The following is a 14,859-nucleotide window of genomic DNA, read 5'->3' as shown; positions in this document are numbered from 1 at the left end:
GCTGCGGCGGTGTTCCTAGATGCTACTAAGGCGTTCGACTCATTGCTGTGGCAATACCTGTTTGTGCTCCTTGAAAGGGTGGGAATGAGCAGACATTTTGTGAACTGGATACGTTTGTTATATTCGCAACCAGTGGCCCGCTTGCGGGTGAACGGCTGTGTGTCGGAGCCTTTTGCGGTGGCGCGTGGAACTAGGGAGGGATGCCCCCTGTCACCATTGCTTTTTGCAATCGCAATGGAGCCTCTGGTGGCCTTTTTGAGACAGCACCACAGTGAGCGGGGGCTGCCGTTCCGCCAAAGAGCGATTCTGATTTCCATGTATGCGACGATGTGGCACTGTATGTGCGCGACCCTGCACGCAACTTAGACGTGTTGTTAGATGAGATTGTCAGGTTTGGAGGTATTTCTGGAGTGGCGATAAATTGGACTAAGTCGGTTGTGTTACCTCTGTCGTCTGGAACGGCGGAATGTCTATCCCGTTACCCTATTGTGTGGGCGGATGGGCCTGTAAGATACTTAGGCCTTTGGCTGAGCTGTGATGTTGAGACGCTCTGGCTGGCCAATTATGGTAAAGCCATGGCTTGGCTAGAAGACAGAATTACAGCATGGCGCTCATTACCATTGTCCCTGACTGGGCGGATTGCGGTGGCAAAGATGATTGTATTGCCAAAATTTTTGTATTTGTTTATTAACCTCCCGCTGGTGCTTATGGTTAGTTTCTTGCAGCGCCTTCGTTCCGCGTTGATTCAAATGGTATGGGCGGGGGGTCAACCTCGCATAGCCTGGAAAACACTAGTGTTGCCATTCGAGATGGGAGGACTCGCGGCCCCTGATTTGGAGCTCTGTTATTATTGCGCGCAGGCCCTGTTTGCGTATTATTGGATCAGGCCGATCCGCTATTTGCCGCACCTGGCTCCTGAAAGCGACGCGGTGTGGCCTGACGGACTTGAACGAGTGTTGGGCTGCCTGGACATGGCTCGGCCTCGAGGCATAGATACGGTGGCTTCTACGGTCCGGGCCTGGTCGAACATACTGAAGCGCTCTGGAACAAATGTGTCGTTTGCGCTGTCTATGCATGTGGCGGCTGCGGGGGATGAGGCGATGTTTCATGACTCGCAGCTCCGGAGTTTCCTCCAGGCCTTTATTTGACAACCCTGGATGATTGGTTTGTTGAAGATAGACTGATGTCCCCCGAGGAGGTCCTGGGCAATAGACCTGCCACTGCGCTTTATCGCTTCTACGTTTTGCGGATATGTGCTATGATGCGCGCTCGCTTCCCCGGCTCGCCTGCGGGCCCGGTACCCTGCCACGCGTTGGAGATGCTGTGGAGTGTGCGGTTTCCTAAGAGGCTTATCACAAAGCTGTATGGTTGTGTACAGGAGCAGGGTGAGAAGGCGGGGCTGTCAGCAAGGGTGAAGTGGGCGGAGGATGTAGGGGAGAACATTACAGAGGATGCCTGGAGAGCGTGTTGTGCACATATGAAGGAGCTGTCACCCAACTACAGGTTACGCCTTATACATTTCAAGTTCTTACACCGTCTGTATTACACCCCTCGAAGTCTGTGTGCTATGGGGCTGCGGGCGGATTACATCTGTGCGAGATGCCGGGCCCCTGCCGCTGATTTTCTGCACTTGGCGTGGGCTTGTCCGGAAGTGTATGCTTACTGGAGGATGGTTTTCTGTGCACTTTCTGAGATGATTGGTCAGGAGATTGCTCCGTCTCCCTTGATGGCGCTGCTGGGCTAGATGAGTGGAGTGCAGACTGCGATGCGACGCCTGGCTGGCATGATGTTGCTGCTGGCTATGCGCAGGGTGGCAATTTGTTGGGGCCGGGCTCGGTCTCCTCGGGCCTCGGATTGGCTGCGAGATGCTGCGTTTTGTCAGGAGCAATTAACAAATTACTGGGAGCTGATGCCGGCTGGTTCTAGGCCACGGGATATCTGGGCGCCTCTGCAATCATACCTTGAATCTGTGTCTGTTTGAAGAGTCTGCTACGGACGAGCATCTTGAGGTGTCGAGTGCAGGTCCCGCTTCTATAGGTTGCAGTCAGGTGGAACGGCTGTTGAGAGAATTGCTTGCTCCTCCTGGCTCTTTCTTCCTGTCCTCCTTTCTACTTTGTTGGGATTTTTGTTTCTTCCTCTCTGCCCTATATGTCTGGAGTCCGGCCCTTGGGCTTGATGACCTGCTGAGTTCACTTGGCAGGGGGCTGCTGCATACACATATTGGACACTTCTTTTTGGGCTAACTCAGCTTAAACTTTAAGAATTCTTGAGATTAGAGATATGAAGAATACTTGAAGTGCTGAGGATCCACTATTGCTTAACTGTTTTTGAGTTACAATTGTAAGGGCAGAAGAGGGAATTTATTAATCTTGTTGTATGTTGTTTATATAAAACTATAAATAAATATTAAAAAAAATAAAAAAATAGGCCCAAGTACTTCAACATCATGCAGCTAGGGTCTGCATAAACCTGAAAAATAACTCATGCATGCCACACCAACACTCAAAGAGGTTCGGTGGTTACTGGTAACACTCTTATACTCAATCTTCAGTGGATTTAGTCATAACTGTCTACATTCCCAATTACTCTAAAAATTCAAGGAATGGAAACTCATGTAGATCATGATCATCCAACTTTGCACTCAAAGTTGCAACTCTCTGCACCCAGACCTAACAAACTAACCAAACCTGTCTCCCTAAAAAAAAAAAAAAATTATACTTATTTATATTTACTTGCAGAAAGCAAAACCACCATGAATAATTAAAGAGCAACTTGAGTGTGATTTATTCTACAATTAGAAGGTTCCAGATATTGATCCTGCTGGAATTAAATGTTTTCTTAATGTATATATTTTTAACAACTATATCCACTTCCTCCTCATTTTGTTACATTCAAATTCATAAACAAGACTCTACCTTTCCTTCCCTTTCCTTTCATTCATTCCCATTCCCTGTTTCCCATTGGTTTGGTATTCTTATGTTCTTTTCTTGTGACCACATATACATGAAATAGTGCAATGGTTCTTAACCTTTTGACTTCTGTGGACCCCACCTAATCATTATTGGAATCTGGGGACCCCCACTGAATAATTATTGAAATCTGGGGACCCCCCCACTGAGTCATTAGTGGAAGCTGGTCGCCCCGGCCTAAGCAATTTCGATGGTATCAACCACAAAACATACACAATTTATTAAATATGTGCTTTTCTAAATTCAATAAAGACAATCCATCGACCTTTATATATTCTGTTTGACATACTTACACTGTCCCACAAATCAATCTCACGATACCAACTTAATTTTTATCCTCCAGTTTCAAATTCCTTCAAATTTACAGAATTCAAGTTGAGCATGGCATTATGTTCTAGGTAATACAATCACTTGCTCAGCTGAATATCACTTATGTTTTATTGCGTCTCTGAGTGCTAAAAGTTCTTAACACAAAGAAGTGGAACAATAACTTCCCTACTAAGGAAAGGACCCTATCACACAATTCAAACATCAAGAGACCTAGCTGTTGAAAACCTTGGACCTTACTGTTTTGACAGTTTCCACGTGGGTGGAAAATGTTTTACATCTCACTAGTGATATAAAGTGCACATAGTTTCAAACTAGAAGTAAAAGAGGAAATAAATACATGAAGAATTACTCCCAGCTTTTGACAAGGGTCATCACTTTATCTTTTTTGCCATTCTCTTTTATTTTAGCTTATTATATTTGAAACTTTCCTAGTCTTTTTTCCCTACTGGTCACGTGCTAACTTATCTTCCTCCTACCCTCTACAGTTTCTTATGGCTCCATCTTGCCCACCTACCCTTGTCTATTAACACTTCCCTTCTCTCAGACATATCATTTGCCTTTCATCTGTTGTATCATTTCATGTGGACAACTCACAGACAATTGATTCACCCTTTCACGTCAAAACACCATTTCTAACTGTTCCACATTCATTGCATTCCCTGCTTGGTGACTCATCCCCTTTGTCTGTTTTGAAATTATGCGTCTAACACAATGTAATCTTTGTTTTTCCATGTTTTTCACCTCTTTTCATTTCTATACGTTGGCTCTTATTCCCATTTTGCCTCAGTTTAAGCCTTGTTGTTTTGGGCCTGTTGGGAACAGAATGTCCCCTGCCTGATGTACAGTCGAGTCTTCTGCCCTGCATGCCCAATTGCGAGAATCCTGATTTCTGATGTTTTTGGCCACAGTCTCACAGTAACCTAGTGTGTGTGTCTGAAAGTCTATGCCTACTTTTGACCTGTGACTAGTACTATACCTGTCCTTGACCTAGACAGACACACCAAGTGAGCCCTAAGAAGTAACAGAGGACTACTGTGCATGTCACAAAAATGGCACAGTAATGGCAGCGTACCATGTTTTGTAGTGATCCTAGCGTGACCAGGCCTTTTTACCTACCTCACACGAGGAAGAACGTATTGGCACACTTGTACAAATTTCCACTGCAAATGTTGAACCCAGAATTGTAGCTCCGGTATCCTGAGCACCTGGACGACCGAGTGTGTGTCTGAAAAGCATGTCGTACACTGTATGAATGTCTGAGTGAACCATTGTAACACTGGCCTGTGAGCGCCATTTTGAAAGTGATTGGACTGTTTATGTGCACAAGAACAAAGTGATGTCAGTTTCCCAGACAGTGGATTCCTGAGACTGGAGAAATCAGATCGTTTCTAATACAGGGGGATGCTGATTCGTCTTCCTGGAATTGGCATTGGCTGGATGGCTGGGGTGAAGTGTTGTCCTGTTAGAGTGTGAAGAGTTTTTTTAAGAGGAGTGATGGCCTTTGTCTCTTCCTGATGGCTGTCAGGAGGGGCTGTTGATAGTCAAGTGCAGACTGCTCACACCTCTTTATGTCTCTGTTGTGGGTTCTCAACCTGCACAATGACTCATCATAAATAATACAGCCCCATTTCCATTGAGTGCCTGGGTCCCTGTGAAAACATCTCCCAGATTTTAAAAACAGCACCTCATTACATATGGGGAAGATACGTTGATAATGCAGGAGGACAAGAGATTTGAATACCACATGAAAGGATTGAATCTAGTGAATTATGGTCTAGTGGTTAAGCTGCTGACTCTGCAATCAGGGGGCCTAGGTTCAAATTAAGGCCTCTACATGTGACTGAAAACTTAGTGATACTGGGCAAGTCACATATTCTTCCTATGCATTACATGGAGATTTGCAAAATAAAGCTGTAACTATATGAATTGCATCTGCTTATCTCAAGAGGATGTGACTCCTCATTTGATGTACGTGATCTTATTGGGTCTTCCAACACCTCCCATAATGTACAATTGTTATTTTGCTTCCCAGCTAGGTTTTTGCTGTATAAATACCAACACATGCATACATGAGTGTTAGGGGAGCTAAGTGGACATCAGTACATTCAAGGAGTGGTGGTATAGAGTAAGGGAATGCATTTTTTGAAAGATGGTTCACTCCTACAACACACGTACCAGGTGCAGAGACACGGCGACAGCCTGACACACCCAGAAGCATTTTAAGTGCAGTAGCATTACCAGACTCCATTATAGGGTGGTTCGGAGCCCATCAACATCGCTGCTACAATCTGGTCCTCCTCAACAACATAGACAAGGACGGCTATTGTAATTGAAGCTTATAAGACATATGTATAGTTCTATCTACTGTGTACACTGTCTAAAGATGTAGTTTTTTATGCTGATTATTCTGTGTTTCAAGTAATCACACCCAGCCATGTCTCTCACCGCCAATTATCAAGGCCGGAGGTTGACTGTGAGATTGGTTTTTACCCGAGTGGTGCCTACATATTATGTTTAACGGGGGAGTTTGAGGAAGAGGGACTGGTCGAGAGCACCGTAGCCTGCCACCCTAATCCATGCGCTTTTTTTAGACCAACATTTAGGATCTCTTTTAAGGTATCAGCAATAGAACTAAACCCTCAACCATCTTGCGTGGGAACGTGGCACATGAAGCAGTTCTGTAAGTTGATCCTGTGTGGCTGATTTTGCATGTGATTGTAGTTTTGACATATGCAAGCTTGTAGGCAGGCACATTGCTGAGAATGTGTGTATTGTCACACTTGCAGGCAAGGCGGTGTGTTAACCTCGTGATCTGTCTTAGCCTATCTCTGGCACACATATAGGCATTCAGCAAGAGCAGCAGGCGCGGCCCATCCTTTAGGGCGAGGGGCAACGCCCCCCCCATCTTTCGCCCCTCTTGAAAAGTGTCTGTCAGGCTGAACCAAAGTCAACCTGACAGACACTCTTCATGTTCAGGTCAGGCAGCCAGGAGCAGACATGCACGATTTGCACAGACTCCTGGCTGCCTGAGCTGAACTTTGCTGGGCTGAGGAGGTCACAGCTCCTATAGGGGTGACCTCCTCGGCTCAGCAAAGATGCCTTGAGACCGTCCCCTGGGTGACGAGGAAAGCATCACCCATTGACTTTGACCTGGGCGCTTCAGGTTCAAGCCCTGAAGCGCCCAGGGCGAGTGTCAATCAGTGACACCTCGTCACAGAGTGGGGACGGGTCAGGAGTCTCACTGACCCCATCCCACTCTGAGACAAGGCTGGGACTGCTGGCAGCAGTCCCAACCCTCCTGGGACCTCTGAGGCTGAAGGTAAGTGTGTGTGTGTGTGTGATCTTTTAAAATGAATGTTTGGTGCGTGCATGTTTGAATGTTATGAGTGCTGTTAATGGATGTGCGTGCGTGCGTGTGTGAAAGAATGAGTGTGATCTCTTAAAATCAATGTTTAGTGCGTGCGTGCATGTTTGAATGTTATGAGTGTTGTTAATGGATGTGCGTGCGTGTGTGTGTGAAAGAATGAGTGTGTGTGTCTGTGTGATCTTTTAAAATGAATGTTTGGTGCGTGTGTGCATGTTTGAATGTTATGAGTGTTGTTAATGGATGTGCATGCGTGTGTGTGTGTGAAAGAATGAGTGTGTGTGTGCTTCTCGCCCACCCCCCTCCCTCCTAAAGCTGCCAGCCGCCACTGAAGAGCAGTGTTTTCACTGACAACTCTGTTGCGTAGTGCTCATTTACTTTGTCAGATCATTGACTCAACTCAGTATATTTGTTACTTTTATAATCCCATCCTCAAAGTGATTTTATTTCTGAAGCTAATGCCCTCTTTTTCTAAATGTTATGTTTATGAGCTTTGAATTTGATGACAATCCTGATCCACCTCTTAATTTCAGAAGATGAGTATTTTTCTTTAGAAATAAATAGCCTTCTTGGTTTCACTGTTTGTGATTCCACTATGGCATAGCTCTCTAAAAACTTCCATATCGGGAGAACCCGACTGTTTGATACAACAAGTATTGGCAAAGCCAATGGGACTCGCATATGCGAGATCTATTGGCTTTGGCAATGTATTTTAGTCAAGTTGTACACTATTGTGGCTGCTGTTCAGCATGGCTAAATATTAGTGGTGTGGAGTGGGATGGGGTGGGATAGGGTAGCTTGAGATAGAGAGAACAGGGGGTAGAGTGATGCAGAATGGAATGGGTGCAGATTTGGGTAGTTTAGAGTTGCGTGGAGTGGGGTAAATTGGGGTAGTTTGGAGTGGGGTAGATTGGAATGGGGAAGCCGGGTTGATTGCTGTGCTAGACTGGAGTGGCATAGGTTGAGTTGGGGTAGATTGGGGTGGAGTGTGGTTGATTGGGGTAGATTGAGTGGGGTAAATTGTAGTGGGGATAGATTGAGTTGGGTAGGTGGGGGTAAGGTAGAGTGGAGAAGAATATATTGGATTGGAGTAGAGTGGGGCGGATTTGGGTATATTGGAGTGGAGTGGGGTTGATTGGAGTGGAGTGGGGTAGATTAGGTGGACTATAATAGGATAGATTGGAATGAAGTGGGATAGGTTGGAGAAGTTTGGGGTGGGGTAGACTTAGGTGGACTGGGGTAGATTGGGAACTGGGGTAGATTAGAGTGGTGTGGGGTAGATTGGGATGGGATGGGGTACATTAGAGTGGGGTGGAGTGGGGTAAATTGGGGTTGAGTGGGGTATATTGAATTGGAGTAGAGTAGCCAGGAATGGAGTAAATTGAATTGGGGTAGATTGGGATGGAGTGGGGTAGATTGAGGTAAATTGGAGTGCAGTGCGGGTAGATTGGAGTGCAGTGGGGTAGATGTGAGTGAGGTAAGTCGGGGTAGAGTGGAGTGGGATGTATTGGGGTTGATTGGAGTAGAGTGGGGTAGATTGGGGAAGAGTGGAGTGCAGTTGATTGGCTAGATTGGAGTGGAATAGGGTAAATTGGAGTGGGGTGGTGTAGGTTCGAGTGGAGAGGAGTAGATTGAAGTGCAGTGCGTTAGATTATGGTGGAGTGGGATAGAGTGGAGAAGGGTCGATTGGAACAGGGTCGATTTGGTGGATTATAGTAGATTCGAATAAAGTGGAGTAGAGTGGAGTGGGGTAATTATAGAGGGATAGATAGGAGTAGGGCAGTTTGGAGTAGGGTAGATTGGAGTGCGGTAGATTGAAATGGAGGCGGACAGAGTTAGGTGGGGTAGATTGTGATGGGGTGGGGTAGAATGGAGTGCGGTGTAGTGGGATAGATTGAAGTTGGGTAGACTGGAGAGAAGTGAAGTGGGTTGGAGTGGGGCAGATTGAGGTAGATTAGAATAGGGTAGTTTGGGGTGGGGTAGATTGGGGTAGAGTGGGTTAGACTGGACTGAGTGGGGTAGATTTGAGTGGTGTGTGGTAGATTGAAGTGAAGTGGAGCGGAATAGATTGGTTGTTTAGAATGGACTGTGGTAGTTTGGGGTAGAGTGGAGTAGGCAGATTGGGTGGATTGGAGTGGAGTAGGTTAGAGTGGAGTTAGATAGAATGGAGTGAAGTCGAAATCGGAGGGTAATGAGATAGATTTGGGAATAGTGGAGTGGGGTGGATTGGGAGTGTAGTGAAGAGGGGTAGATGACAGTAGAATGGGGTAGATTGGGTGGATTAGAGTAGAGTAGATTGGAATGGAGTGGGGTAGATTGAGTGGGGTAGATTGGAGTGCGATCTGCACTGGGGTAGTTTGCAGTGGTGTAGATTGGAGTTGTATGGGGTGGATTGAGGTGGTGTAGAGTGGGGTGTAGTGGGTGGGATTGGAGTGGAATAGATTGGAGTGGAGTAGATGGGGTAGATTGGAGTAGGGTGGATTGTGGTGGGGTACATTGGGGAGGAGCAGGGTAGATTCAGGGGGAGTGGGGTAGATTGGAGTGGGGTACAGTTGGTTAGATTAGAGTGGAGTGGGGTAGACTGGAGAGGAGTTGGGTAGATTGCATTGGAGCGTGGTAGACTGGAGTGGAGTGGGGTAGATTGGAGTGGTGTAGATTGTGGTGGAGGTTGGTAGATGGGATTGGGGTAGATCAAAGTGGAGAGGAGTTGGACAGATTGCAGTGTAGTTTGGAGTGGAGTAAATTGGAATGGAGTAGGGTGAATTGGACTGGGATAGATTTGAGTGATGTGGAGTAGATTAGAGTGGAGTCAGGTAGATTGGAGTAGAGTCTGATAGATTGGAGTGGAGTGGGTAGGTTGGATTGGGGTACATTGTAATGGGGTGGATTGTGGTAGATTGGAATGGATTGGAGTGTAGTGTGGAAGACTGGAGTAGATTGGAGCAGAGTGTGCACAATGATAATGTGTGCAAATGTCATCACTTTATGTGTTGATGTGTTTTGATCGTTTTCAAATATTTGTTCCCACCACACTTCAGAATTATGCGATAGAAAAATAAACCTACACCTTGTCCTCTCACATGGCAAAATTGACAAAAACTTTTAAGTCAGAGAAAGAAAGGTAGACATGAAGTTCCCTCAGAAGACAGAGTTTGCTGACATTTGACCTCTGTCTTTGAATGCTCAGCAAATAAGATAAGAACAAGATTTAAAGTCCTGTTTACAGAAAGTGAGTTTGTGGAAGAATACAGTGCAAAAGGTTTGGGCAATGGGAGGGACGAACTGAAGCTGGACATCTTAAAACAAAAGCCAGAACATGTGAGATACAGATCACAAAGTTAATAGCAATGGATGAAATGCATTCCCAGGGAAGCTTTCAGAACGCCCACAAGAAGTCAGAAGCAAACCAGACAGCTATGCTGTCTGGTAGGCTTCCACCTATCAATGCTTTTATATCAGAAAAAAACTAGCTTTCACTCTACCAGATCAGCAAGAATCAGACAGATGATCTATTTCAGAAAAGGTCAACTTCTGTTGGTATCATTTGCAAAATTATCCACAAATTTTGCACACTCATTATACAAATATAGGAAACAAATATAGATATTTTTGCTATATTTTCACAATTTGAGAACGTCAATCGAATTCCAAAAGGCTGTCTACAATTATGAGCACAATTGTGAGTAAAGTGGATGTGAAAATTTCTGTTTCGCTTATATATTAAACAAATGTTTTGAGGGGAAAGAAAAGTAGAAAAACGGTTTTCTTCCATCAGCAACCATTATATTTTCCCCCATTTATAGCAAGTGTGCCAATTTGCAAAACCTCCTGCTTTGCCAAGAGCTTTGGAAATACATTAAGTCACTGTTTTCTCCATTTTCCTTTATTTTATAGAACAGAATGGGGTTCTTTGGATCTCGATGGACTGTAATGGAAACAAGAGAACAAAGGCGTCCAGGTAGCTTGTTTCTTGTTCTTCCTTGGTGGACCACCCACTTGGTATTATTCTGAAACTAAAGTAAAGGTCAGGTTAAAATGAAGCCACTTGCAAAGTTGTGTGCTACAACTTCCATCCATCAACATCATTACTTCAGTAAATATCTGTATACCTATCTCACATTTCAAATATCAGGCAATTTCCTGTGCAACCTCACATTAAGTAGCTGTAATGCATTATTGTGATTTTGATAATTATTCTCTTTCCAAATACTTACATTGGCATGATCTTGCCACATGTATTTCCAAATGTTCACTTATATCATGCCGTCAGTGATATTATCAACAATATTATTGAACATGTTATGAGTGATGTAATATGTGAGGTCATAAGCAGTGTGTGATGTGAGCACAAGTTATAGTTCACAGTGTGAACTATAACTGGTGAATTTTTTTTTTTTTTTAATGCTAGTTATTATATCATTACACAGCCTAACTATACCATCACTTTAAACTTTTAGTTTTTTAAGTGATTTTATGTTTTTTTTAATCATAGTTGCCCAGCACCCTCACTGAGCATATCTTTTAACAGTGCCCAGTAGTGAGTTGCCAGCAATGCCTGGACACAGGGCCTTGCCCAGCCCCCCCGCAGGCATCCCACAGGCGTCCAACTCTCTGCCACGCACACCGTTAAGCAGCATGAGGGTTGGCCTCAGAGCCTGGTCTAAAGCCAGACCCTGCAACCAGCTTCCTCACCCTGCGCCAAACCCCTCAGTGCGCATAGCATGGGGCTGGGATCAGGGCCATGTTTTAAAAAAAAAATTATTTCACTCCTGTAATACTCCAGCAGGAGTACAAGGGGGGGTAGGAGTTGACCACTTTCGCAGGATTTTGTTGGTTGGTCTCTCTAGAGTACTGCGGGACCGATAGGCTGAATTTTTTGTGTGGTTATTTTGACCCCAAGTGGACTCTGGGAACTTCCTATAAAGTTTAGGGGGACAGGGGGACCCCTACTATGACCCCTATAACCAATAGTCTTTTACTGAAGCTGTTAATGTGTTTTCAAAACAACATAGTGTACCTATCATCTTGATAATTTAAGTGATCACAGACATAAAGAAAACACAATTTAATAGTTAAAGTGCCACGAATCATGAAATAAAATACACCATTCAATTGTATAAAAATTGAATGTGTCACTTGGAGTATACATTTTTCAAATTGTAATGCATTTCATATTGAATTTTCAAAAGAGAAATACAGTTAGTTAGAAAATCATTCAATTGAGTGAAAGAAGGCTCCAAAAGTGGGTGGTATACGATCAAACATGAACTACATGCGATTTTGGACTGTGAAGGGCAATGAAGGTTGGTCTGTTAAAGACAATCTCGAACGTGTATCACAATATAAAGAAAGTCGATTGGCTTATGGATGATATCTGATGAGGTAGCTGAAATATATTTGGACAAATTACAAGGCAGCATAGAATCCCAGAAAAACATATTGAAAGGAGAGTGAACAAAAAGGCAAGGAGAGAAGAAAGATGCATAGTTAAACACAAAGAAAAAGGGGTAATGGAGTTCGAGGGAGAGGGGAAGCAGGTTGGGAGAAGTAATTGTCAGGTAAGCTGTAATACCATGGATGATAACATCTGAAGATGAACACCCATGGATCAGGAACCTACATAGTTGGAAGGCTATGTATCAATTATCACTTCTTTAAATCTGTCAAGATGATGCCAGATGTTAGTAATTTTCCTGTTGGAAGTCTGTAGAAAGCTATGTGACACATTAATACTCCTGATTTAGGTTACCTGCACCCACCACGTGTGGGAAGAGATAAAGAAGGCCAATTTCCAATCAAGCAGGATTTGTTTCACATCAATATTTAATAGGAGGTCTATTAAAGCATACCTGATGTGATTTATTGAAAAGTGAACTGTTGACTCCGGGGGAGGGTCAATTTAACCATTGGAAAGTTGAGTTCAAAGGGCTGATTGAAAATGTTAGAGACTAGTTCAGCCACACTGGCCCAGTAAAGTTTAAGGAGTCTACAGCCCAAAAAATATATGGCCAAGTTCCCCGGGTTCACTGCTACAGTTTCAACATATATTGGGGAATGGTAAACGAAGTATCAATACATTGTGTGAGAGAAGGTATACTTTTATGGTGTAGAGCAGTGGTGGTGGTGTTAATCCAAATTTCCTCGTTGGGAGGGAAGTTCCCTATTAAGATTTCTAAGAATAGTTGGCCCACGTGACACAGAGAGGGAAGCAGGGTTTAACTTTGTGAAAAGTTAAGGATTTTAGATTTTGGAGGTGGGGTGATGTAAAGATACCCATTTCAGTAAAAGTTGGACTATATCAGGATCTCTGAGTGGACCACTTTTTGTCAACTTCGACTTTAATTTCAGGAGAGTGTAAGAATCTAGAATGGACAAAGTTTTAGAAAGCTGGAGTTCTGCAAATAATAGTGGTATGGAGGCCTTGTCCAAATCTCTGACTAGAGAGATGCTTTTCTCTGTCTAAGGGAGCCAGTAACATGTGGAAGATCTATTGCAGTTCTTTTACACTTTCATATAGATAGCAGGGTGGAGTTTGCTATATAGGCCTCCATTTTCCTTTCTAGGAGCAGAACTGCTTTGGTGGTATCTTTAAGAATTTGTTGAGAGTGTAAAGGAGCACAGAGAGACATCTTAAAGATCATGATTAAGTGGTATGGCGCGACTGAGTCTTTTTGAATCCAGTACCAATACAGTTGGGAATCATTATTATCCACGTACCATCCTGCTCCTTGAACAGTGAGAAAGGCACTTTGGTAGTGTAGTCAATTTGAGAGATTACAACCTCCACTTCTATGGTGCATTCATAGTTTTTTGTCAGAGATTCTGGCCTTTTAATTGTTCCATAGGAAAGAGGAGGTAATTTTGTTGACCGAGAAGAATTGTTTAGACAGTTGAACAAGTAACATAGTAGAAATTAAGTTAATTAATGGAGTAATCATTATTTTTATGGAATCAATTCTACCCCACTACAAGATTTGTTTTGGAGACCAAGAGTCTAGTAAGTCTCCAATTTTTTCTAGGGTTTTTGATTTGTTGTATCTTACTGAAGAAGTGAGATCTTTGGAGAACCACACCCAAGAGTATTTAATTAATTTGGATCGCTGCTGTAGTCTGGAGTCACCCAAGCATGAAGGGGGGCAGTGTACATTCAGCAGGAGGACTTCAGTTTTGTTCCTTTTTAGGCTGTAGCCTGAGATTGCAGAGAAATGTTGAATTGTATCCAAGAGTGCAAGGATGGTCAAGTCTGCTTCTTCAGTAAAAATAAACATAAACCACCTTTTCGAGTTGGAATGATTTGAAACTTTAATTACTTCAGAGCGATTAATTAATTGCAGTAGGGGATTAATTGTGAACAGATGTAATAATGGGGAGAGAGGACAATCCTGTCTGGTGCCCTGCAGGAGAGGGAAGCAATCTGAAAGGTAGCAGTTGATTCTGAGAACTAGCTACTGAATTGTCACATATTGTCACAACCATGTGACTAAACTCAAAGCCCAAGAAGTAGCGATGTAGAATCCTTTCCAAGTAGGGCTAAGTCACTTTGTCAAAGACCTTATTTAGCGTCTGGAGTGAATGGCCTCCACGGGAGAGGTGGAGAGATGGGCTCGCTCAAAAAGTTCAGAAAGTATGGGTATTGTCGGTTGCTAGTCTACCTTTCAGAAGCCCTCATTGTGATTTATGAATCAAATATGGAATACTTGGCTTGAGAAGTTTAGCTAGAATTTCTACATTGATTTTGGCTTTCATATTTATGAGGGAGATAGGTCTGAAAATGTTTGTGTCTGAGTGGTCTTTACCCTCTTCTGGAATTACTACAAATTGTAGCTTCAGCTGCAGTAACTGAGACCCTCAGTGTTTGTGCAAAGTGATTGAGGGTGGCTTCAAGAGGTGTAAGAAATGTATTCAGCATGGAGTTATAACAATTAATTGGGAACCTATTGGGATCTGGCGCCTTCCCACTAGGGGTTGATCTGATAGTCTCAGTAATTTCCTCTGTAGCGTTTATTTAGTTTATCACTATCAGTATCAGGAATAGAAGTGGGTTGCTACCAATTCTATTTCTCATGCTCATACAGGTGTCAGTAAGAAACATTGGCTTGTAAAGTGAAGCATAAATGTATTTTTTTTAAATTGGCTATTCCTTTAGATTTGGTTTTGATGGATCCACCTGATCCCTTGGTACTTGTAATCAGTGAG

The 14,859-nt window shown here is 43.6% G+C and overlaps 1 protein-coding gene and 1 long non-coding RNA gene across 2 annotated transcripts in view; one reads left to right on the top strand and one right to left on the bottom strand.

The window, feature by feature from the left end:
* Positions 1-14,859, top strand: part of HGFAC (HGF activator) — a 600,748-nt gene that overhangs the window by 25,252 nt on the left and 560,637 nt on the right. Inside the window, exon 2 of the mRNA XM_069203474.1 lies at positions 10,558-10,621. Coding sequence (XP_069059575.1) covers positions 10,558-10,621 — 64 coding nt within the window. The remainder of the gene's footprint in view (positions 1-10,557; positions 10,622-14,859) is intronic.
* The window catches only part of LOC138249525 (uncharacterized), a 456,612-nt gene continuing 452,214 nt past the window's right edge, over positions 10,462-14,859 (bottom strand). The window contains exon 6 of the long non-coding RNA XR_011194828.1: positions 10,462-10,676. This is a non-coding gene — a long non-coding RNA (uncharacterized lncRNA). The remainder of the gene's footprint in view (positions 10,677-14,859) is intronic.

Source organism: Pleurodeles waltl, chromosome 1_2 (assembly GCF_031143425.1).
Source record: "Pleurodeles waltl isolate 20211129_DDA chromosome 1_2, aPleWal1.hap1.20221129, whole genome shotgun sequence".
NCBI lineage: Eukaryota > Metazoa > Chordata > Amphibia > Caudata > Salamandridae > Pleurodeles > Pleurodeles waltl.
This window is presented reverse-complemented; position numbering and strand designations above follow the sequence as displayed.